The sequence below is a fragment of the Entelurus aequoreus genome, linkage group LG06, assembly GCF_033978785.1.
Source record: "Entelurus aequoreus isolate RoL-2023_Sb linkage group LG06, RoL_Eaeq_v1.1, whole genome shotgun sequence".
NCBI lineage: Eukaryota > Metazoa > Chordata > Actinopteri > Syngnathiformes > Syngnathidae > Entelurus > Entelurus aequoreus.
Genome location: NC_084736.1, coordinates 66,227,990 through 66,235,657, shown reverse-complemented (window position 1 = coordinate 66,235,657; position 7,668 = coordinate 66,227,990). Strand labels below are relative to the sequence as shown.

Here is a 7,668-nt window from a genome sequence, read left to right as displayed (position 1 = left end):
TATACCTTTTTGTTTGATGTAAGATACACAAACTTATGATTTAGTTTAGAATTATTGTGTTGTACTTCTCACAGATACGATTGATGACTATAATATTGTTGATAGAATACTGCTTGACTTAAATTGTGAGGTTTATAAGGACTAAACATGTGAAAGTACTTGAAGCCTTGAATTACAAACTACTTTAACAGATCAACACAGAGGTTTGCCGGCTTTTGGGGGTTAAAAGAAGCCTTTGTGCTCCATACGACCCCCAGACAAATGGGTTGGTAGAGAGACTCAACTCTAGCATTCAGAGGTAAAAAACAAACAAAAACATGTCATTATAGCTTTGTTAATGATTAGAATTATAGTTGTTAGATATTTTTTCCATTAAGTCTTAGTTTCACCCAAAATATTCCAAACTTTTAGAGCATCTATGTTGTGTCTATGAAATGATTGTTTAGAGCCCTGGGGAAGCTCGTGAAAGACAAGGCGAACGATTGGGATGATTATTTGGACGCAGTTATGTTCGGCCTACGCACCAAAAAACAAATCACCACAAAATGTTCACCATACTTCCTCATGTTCGGAAGGGAGGCGCGATACCCTTCTGAGGTTGCAGAGAACTTCCAGGTTAACTCTCATTCATCTACATTGCAATTCCATCTATGCAGTATTCCTCCCTTGTGTAAAACTTCAATCCAATTTGCCAGTATTACAGTGTATGTCTAGCATCCGTTTCTTCTCTGCCACAGGTTGATAAGTCTTTTGAGGAGCTATACACAGAGGAAGAAGTGATGTTTGATCTACAACGGCAGGAGAAAATATTAGCCATTGTACAAAAAAATCAAGAAAAGGCTCATCAAAGAACCCAGGCAGCAAAAAACAGGCCTAAAACTCAATTTCTGCAGGTGGGGGACATGGTGTGGCGGCGAAATGTCCGAAGTCAGCAAAGAAAAGGGGGAAAGCTTGACCCTGACTTCCTTGGTCCATTTTGCATGACAAAAATTCAGGGGAAAAGTATTGACCTTGTCAGCACAGATGGAAAGCCTGTGTATAAGGTCAATGCTGATCATTCAAGAAAATATGTGGAGGAAGGCCCTAGAATACCAGCCAAATTGAGGACATGCTCCACAGATTCCCCTGCTGAAGCCACTCCAAATACAGCCTCACCTGCCACCACAGCAGTTGAAGATTCTTCTGCACCTGCCACAGCCATCACCCCAAACACCAGTGAGACCACCTCAGCCACCTCTGGGTCTACCAAAAGAGGAATGACACCTGCCCGAGGATCCCATGGAATCCCTGCCATCTCACATAATCCAGAGCAATGTAAGTAACCAAAAACCCATTTTTAGAAACATTACTTGATTTAAATGTGAACACCAACATTTCATCCCCTCTTACATATCTACCACCTCTGTTTTTACCTCGCATTTCTAAAAAATAAAATCTTTCTGGCAGATATCAAAGAAGCTTGGGGAGGACAGGATTGTCACATTCTTCTGTCCAAAATTGGACGATACAAATTGTGGTATTGGGACATCAATCGCACAGGGCCCAACAAGGAACTTGAAAGCGAGGTAAGCTGAAACACACATTTCCTTTACTTACATCTGGCTAAGACAAATAAAAAACCCACAATAAGGTGGATTCACTTCACTTTCTTGCCCTTAGGTCATCAATGCATACCTACATAAACTAGTCGAGTGCTACAACAGCCGAGGAGGGAAACAAGCTGCATACATTGATTCATTTGCCATGACAATGATGTGGCAAGGAAAAAAAACACGAGTGAAAGTAGGATTCCTTTGTTAATATGAGAACATGGCACAAATAACGATGTGCTTTGCATTTTTAAATGTAAACCAAATTTGCATACTCAATTTTTTTTTTCAGCTGGATCCCAATTCATTTTTTGTTGTTTTGGGAACTGTCTATGAGCCTGGCCACTGGTTTTTTTTACAGTAAGTGAAGATTTATATCTCCTAATCCTGGGTGTTTCTGTTATCGGCTTATCTGACAGTGAGGAAATAGAAGTGAAGCTCTATGATTTTTCTGAATATTCACAGGCCATTTATCCAGCAGAGCAGCGGAGTCTCGTGCTTGACTCATTAGGCCAGTGGTTCTCAAACTTTTTTTGTCATCCCCCACTTTGGACAAGGGGGAGTTTTCAAGCCCCACCTGCCCCCATCGCCCCAACAGAATGCTAATGCCAAGCTTAACATTTTCAAATTTATTGAACATCAAGTAACATCAAGTTGTATACATTCAAACTCAATAACATAAAATAACATCAAGTTCAATAATACATAAAATAACTGTGCAGCTGTGGTATAACTTGCATCAAGTTCAATAATAAATTAAATAACTTGCATCAAGTTCAATAATAAATAAAACAAAAGTGTTATAACTTGCATCAAGTTCAATAATTAAAAAAAAAAGTGTCATAACTTGCATCAAGTTCAATAATTAAAAAAAAAAAAGTGTCATAACTTGCATCAAGTTCAATAATAAATCAAATAAGTGGTGAACCTCAGCCTCAGGGTGGAGTCAGATGTCAGTACAATAAACTGGTCCTCCTCAGCAGACATGAAATCAGCAGGTGCTGCAGATAGATTATAAATGAATAGGCTTACTTTATTTTTCATTACATAATAAATGCAAATAAATCTGTTTGACAACAATCATCTGGACACAACAATCTGGACTAACATTCCAGTTAGTAAGTAGCATGCAACACAGATAAAATGCATGTATAATATTTGAGTATAATATTCAATAAATACCAACCTGCTGCATTGAATGGATCCATAACCCAGTTGTACTGAGCACTGTTGATGGGGAAGTACATTTCTCTCAGGGAGGAGATGTGTTGCTTGGTGCAGGGGATCACTGTGGTGGCACCAGATTCGGTGGTTTCAGCAACCTCACCCAAGTTCTCAAAGGCATCAATATTTTGTTGGTCGAGGCGCCTGCCCCATCCCTCGAGCTTTCGGGAGAACGCAGTGATTTTGTCTGGCAGTTGGGGTATGTGCTTATCCTTGCCTTGGAGCTGAAGATTTACCTCATTCAGCTTGCCAAACATATCGCTGAGGTAGGCCAGCTTCAACAGAAATTGTTCATCACTGAACTTGCTTGCATGCGCTCCTCCTCCAAAAAGATCAGAATGTCTGCTCTGAGCTGAAAGACGCGCGACAGCACTTTGCCCCGGGAGAGCCACCTTGCTTGACTGTGAAACAGCACGGCTGTATGATCAGCTCACATTTCCTCACACAGTGCAGAGAACAGTCGCGCTTTCAGTGCTTGTGTTTTCATCAAATTTACCGCGCTCACAACATCTGGTAAAACCTCATTGAGTTCGGGGCTGAGCTGCCTTGACGCGAGTGAATGACACAGTGTGTCCAATGCGCATTTGGCGCAACCCTCTTTATTAGAGCCTGCAACCCGTTTCTTGACCCTGCCATGGTCTGTGCGCCATCAGAGCAAAATCCCACACAGTTTTCCCATTTAAAGTCGTGTTCTTTGAGGAAACTGTCCATTATCTTGAACAGCTCATCGGAAAGTTTGTTCCGCTTTGCCCCGCCCCCATTAGTTACTGTTGCTATGTCTGTCAAACTTTCGCTCCTACCTAGAAAATTAAAGCCTACAGGAAAAATAAGTAATTTACATTTATTTATATAGCGGATTTTACAGACAGAATCACAAAATGATTTACAGTGTGTATATAAAATGAAAGCATAGTAAAAAAAAAAATCTAAGAATATAATTTTTAAAAAAAAGAAATTTAAGTGACATTTCCTCCCGTTCCTCGCGCCCCACCTGTCATGTCTCTATTCCCCACCAGTGGGGCGGGCCCCACACTTTGAGAAACGCTGCATTAGGCAACGCTCGCTCTAAAGTACCCAAGTGTTTGGAGTCCACCAGGTAACAGTTGTTTCTTTCATAAGTCAAAAGCTCCCAGGCTTCCAACATACTGTGGAAGTAAAGGGTGGATGATGGTAGCTGTAGGAGGATGAGATAGGGGGAGCTGCTCTACAGGCACAACGCAAGAGATTAAGGATGTGTCACACCTGTAGAGCAGCTGCCCCTATCTCATCCTCCTACAGCTACCATCAACCATCCCTTACTTTCACACACATCCACAATACCTGAATTTAATTTGATGTGTACATTATATGAAGGTCTTTCATGTGACAGAGGAATGTTGCACTACCAAAGTGGTCTGCAAACACAGTGCCTCACAGTCTACAAAAAGACAGTACCTCCTGTGGGATATTTGTATTGAAAGTAAGTTCATTTCACATTTGCTTGAATGATTACTTAATACATCATCTATATCTGACAAACAATTGCAATGAATTTTACGTGCATTTCCATAAATCTTTATTAAATATCAATAAGGGACAAGATAGAATATATATTGAGGGGCATACATTTTTTCAGACTAATTGAGCTTGTATTAATTCACCATCACTTTGTCTATCACTCAATCCTAGTATGCTGAAAAGGTGTTGGCAGAGGAAGCACCCATTTTTGATAATTCTGACCAGGCAGTGGAGGCATATCGGATGGATGTTGCAAAAACGCTCCTCAAGGAAACTGGTCTGTACTTTTAAAACAAATTTCCAATGAAACTACTGGGATTAGCAATGTGTCCCTCAATGTTACAAATGGAAGAATCTGCGTGCTGTGTTTTCACATCCTTTCGTACGTCACAAAGAAAATCAGGTTTTCTTTGTGAAAATCTCTTGCAGATGATCTCAGTGAGCTCTGCCACTGCTGCGGAGAGGAGGAGATTGGTGGGAGCCCCAAAAGTGATACCACTGACTGGGTAAGATATCTTGATAAGAAAACAAACAATATTTTCCCTTGCCACATTTGTTTAACATCAGCCACTGAAAGAAGCCAATTGATATTGATATACTGATATTTATTTATATCAATAAATATAATTTATTTAATCAATTTACCTGATACACTTGACCAAATGCATTCTTTTCAGATCCAGTGCGAGCGGTGCGGGCGATGGTACCACAGCTTGTGTGTGGGAAACCCCAAGGAGGAGGGTTGTGATGCATGCCAGGAACATACCATGTTAATTTCTGTATTAGAAAATAAGTTATGATTGTATGTTGCATTTGAATTCCAAAATTTATTGTAAAAAAAAAAGGTTTCTGTTTAGCTCTGTTTCTGCTTAGTTTAGTTTGATGGTTAGGGTATATGTATTTTAATAAAAATCTGTATTATAAATGCTGAAAGATGCAGTGAAGTCTCGAAATCTGACGGCCAAGTCACAGCTTATCAGAAAATGTAACCCTAGTGCGTCCTGATTCTGGGGGTCCAAATGAGAAAAAGTGAATGGAGATGAAGGGAGGGGGGGTGTAAAAAGGGCAGGAAATGGTAATTGAGGTGCCTGGCTTAAGAATAGGGAACATATAGCCATAACAAACAGAACAACCGCATGTGCATGTATAGCCTTATCTATATTGGAAAATGCATGTGTGTGAGAGAGAATCAACAGCTGATACAATGGACTCATACTCTAATGAAAGTAAGTCATTGATTTCCAGAATATGTGTAATTTATTAATGCTGAAATTCTGACAACTGACGTTTCATTCCATGATAGCTTTTAATCCGGAAAATGTATGTGTGTGAGAGAGAATCAACAGCTGATACAATGGACTCATACTATAATGAAAGTAAGTCATTGATTTCCAGAATATGTGTAATTTTTTAATGCTGAAATTCTGACAACTGACGTTTCAGCATTAAGGATAGTTTACGCCATTTACGCAAGCGTTCTTCTTCTCCTCTTCTTTGGGCTTGCCGTTTAACCATCAAACAAACGCCATGGGAACATCGCCCCCTGGAGTTACAAATTCCGGTGGGTAACATATTTCGGTACAACAACGGTCCCAAAGTCCGCGAATATCCCTCGAAACCTCTCCTCCTTCATCTGAGCACAAGTTACTACATGTTCAAGTCGGCTACAATAATCGTGTTTAGCTGTCTCCTTGCATGCAAGCACGTTACTTACCCCATTTGGGAGGTTTTTAACGATGAGTCTCGACATGTTTTGTGTTTACAAAACCTTAAACTAAGCCTAATCTTGGAGTTTTTATATTTGTCAACAAAACGAGCGTGTTAGACATCTACGCCGCCATGTTGAATGGGGCGTGCTTCTTCTCTTCTTCTAGTTTCCTGGCCGGTTGCATTTAGAGCTTGCCTTGAAAAGTGCATATCGCCACCTACTGCTTGATTGATTGATTGAGACTCTTATTAGTAGGTTGCACAGTGAAGTACATATTCCGTACAATTGACCACTAAATGGTAACACCCGAATAAGTTTTTCAACTTGTTTAAGTCGGGGTCCACTTAAATTGATTCAGATACAGATATATACTATCATCATAATACAGTCATCACACAAGATAATCACATTGAATTATTTACATTATTTACAATCAGGGGTTTGGAGGGGGGGTAGGATATGGACAGCAAGTAGTGGACATAGAGAGAGAGAGAGAGAGAGCGAGAGAGAGAGAGAGAGAGAGCGAGAGAGAGAGATCAGAAGGCATAAGAAAAAGTATCTGCATTTGATTGTTTACATTTGATTATTAGCAATCCGGGGAGGGTGTTAGTTTAGGGTTGTAGCTGCCTGGAGGTGAACTTTTATTGCGGTTTTGAAGGAGGATAGAGATGCCCTTTCTTTTATACCTGTTGGGAGCGCATTCCACATTGATGTGGCAAAGAAACACAATGAGTTAAGACCTTTGTTAGTGCGGAATCTGGGTTTAACGTGGTTAGTGGAGCTCCCCCTGGTGTTGTGGTTATGGCGGTCATTTACATTAAGGAAGTAGTTTGACATGTACTTCGGTATCAGGGAGGTGTAGTGGATTTTATAGACTAGGCTCAGTGCAAGTTGTTTAACTCTGTCCTCCACCTTGAGCCAGCCTACTTTGGAGAAGTGTGTAGGAGTGAGGTGGGATCTGGGGTGGAGGTCTAGAAGTAACCTGACTAGCTTGTTCTGGGATGTTTGGAGTTTAGATTTGAGGGTTTTGGAGGTGCTAGGGTACCAGGAGGTGCATGCGTAATCGAAAAAGGGTTGAACGAGAGTTCCCGCCAGAATCCTCATTGTGCTTTTGTTGACCAGACAGGAGATTCTGTAGAGAAATCTCGTTCGTTGGTTAACCTTTTTGATTACCTTGGTTGCCATTTTATCACAGGAAAGGTTAGCCTCTAGAATGGAACCTAGGTAGTTGACCTCATCTTTCCTGGTGATAACAATGTCACCCACTTTTATAGTGAAGTCATTGACTTTCTTAAGGTTGATGGGGGACCCAAACAGGATGTATTCCGTTTTACCCAAGTGTATGGATAGCTTGTTGTCAGCGAGCCAGGTGCAAGTTCTACAGAGCTCAGCACTGAGGATTTTCTCCACCTGTGACTTGTCCTTGTCGGATACCAGCAGGGCAGAGTCATCCGCAAACAAAAACAATTCACAGTCGCATGCCGATGACAAGTCGTTTATGTATATTAGGAACAGTAAAGGTCCCAATATACTGCTTTCGGGGACTCCACAGCTCACCGAGAGGGGGGGGGGGGGGACATGGTGCCGTTCACCTCTACCACCTGCTCCCTCCCCTCCAAGTAAGATTGCATCCAGCTCCATGAGGTTTTG

At 41.0% G+C, this 7,668-nt stretch overlaps 1 protein-coding gene across 1 annotated transcript; it reads left to right on the top strand.

The window, feature by feature from the left end:
* The first annotated feature begins 251 nt into the window (after positions 1 to 251).
* LOC133651631 (uncharacterized) lies at positions 252 to 5,206 on the top strand. Its single transcript, XM_062049621.1, has 9 exons — positions 252 to 298; positions 447 to 615; positions 738 to 1,314; positions 1,447 to 1,565; positions 1,660 to 1,782; positions 1,882 to 1,949; positions 4,482 to 4,587; positions 4,740 to 4,816; positions 4,988 to 5,206. The coding sequence occupies exons 2-9, from the start codon at positions 508 to 510 to the stop codon at positions 5,082 to 5,084; spliced, it is 1,275 nt and encodes a 424-aa protein (XP_061905605.1). The 5' UTR covers positions 252 to 298; positions 447 to 507; the 3' UTR covers positions 5,085 to 5,206.
* The last annotated feature ends 2,462 nt before the right edge of the window (positions 5,207 to 7,668 follow it).

What these genes read in the sequence shown, in the direction of transcription:
- LOC133651631 (XM_062049621.1), top strand. Translation starts at nt 508, where the DNA reads ATGTTCGGCCTACGCACCAAAAAACAAATCACCACAAAATGTTCACCA. An exon ending in AGGTTGCAGAGAACTTCCAG is followed by an intron (nt 616 to 737) that starts GTTAACTCTCAT and finishes TCTCTGCCACAG; the next exon opens with GTTGATAAGTCTTTTGAGGA. An exon ending in CTCACATAATCCAGAGCAAT is followed by an intron (nt 1,315 to 1,446) that starts GTAAGTAACCAA and finishes TCTTTCTGGCAG; the next exon opens with ATATCAAAGAAGCTTGGGGA.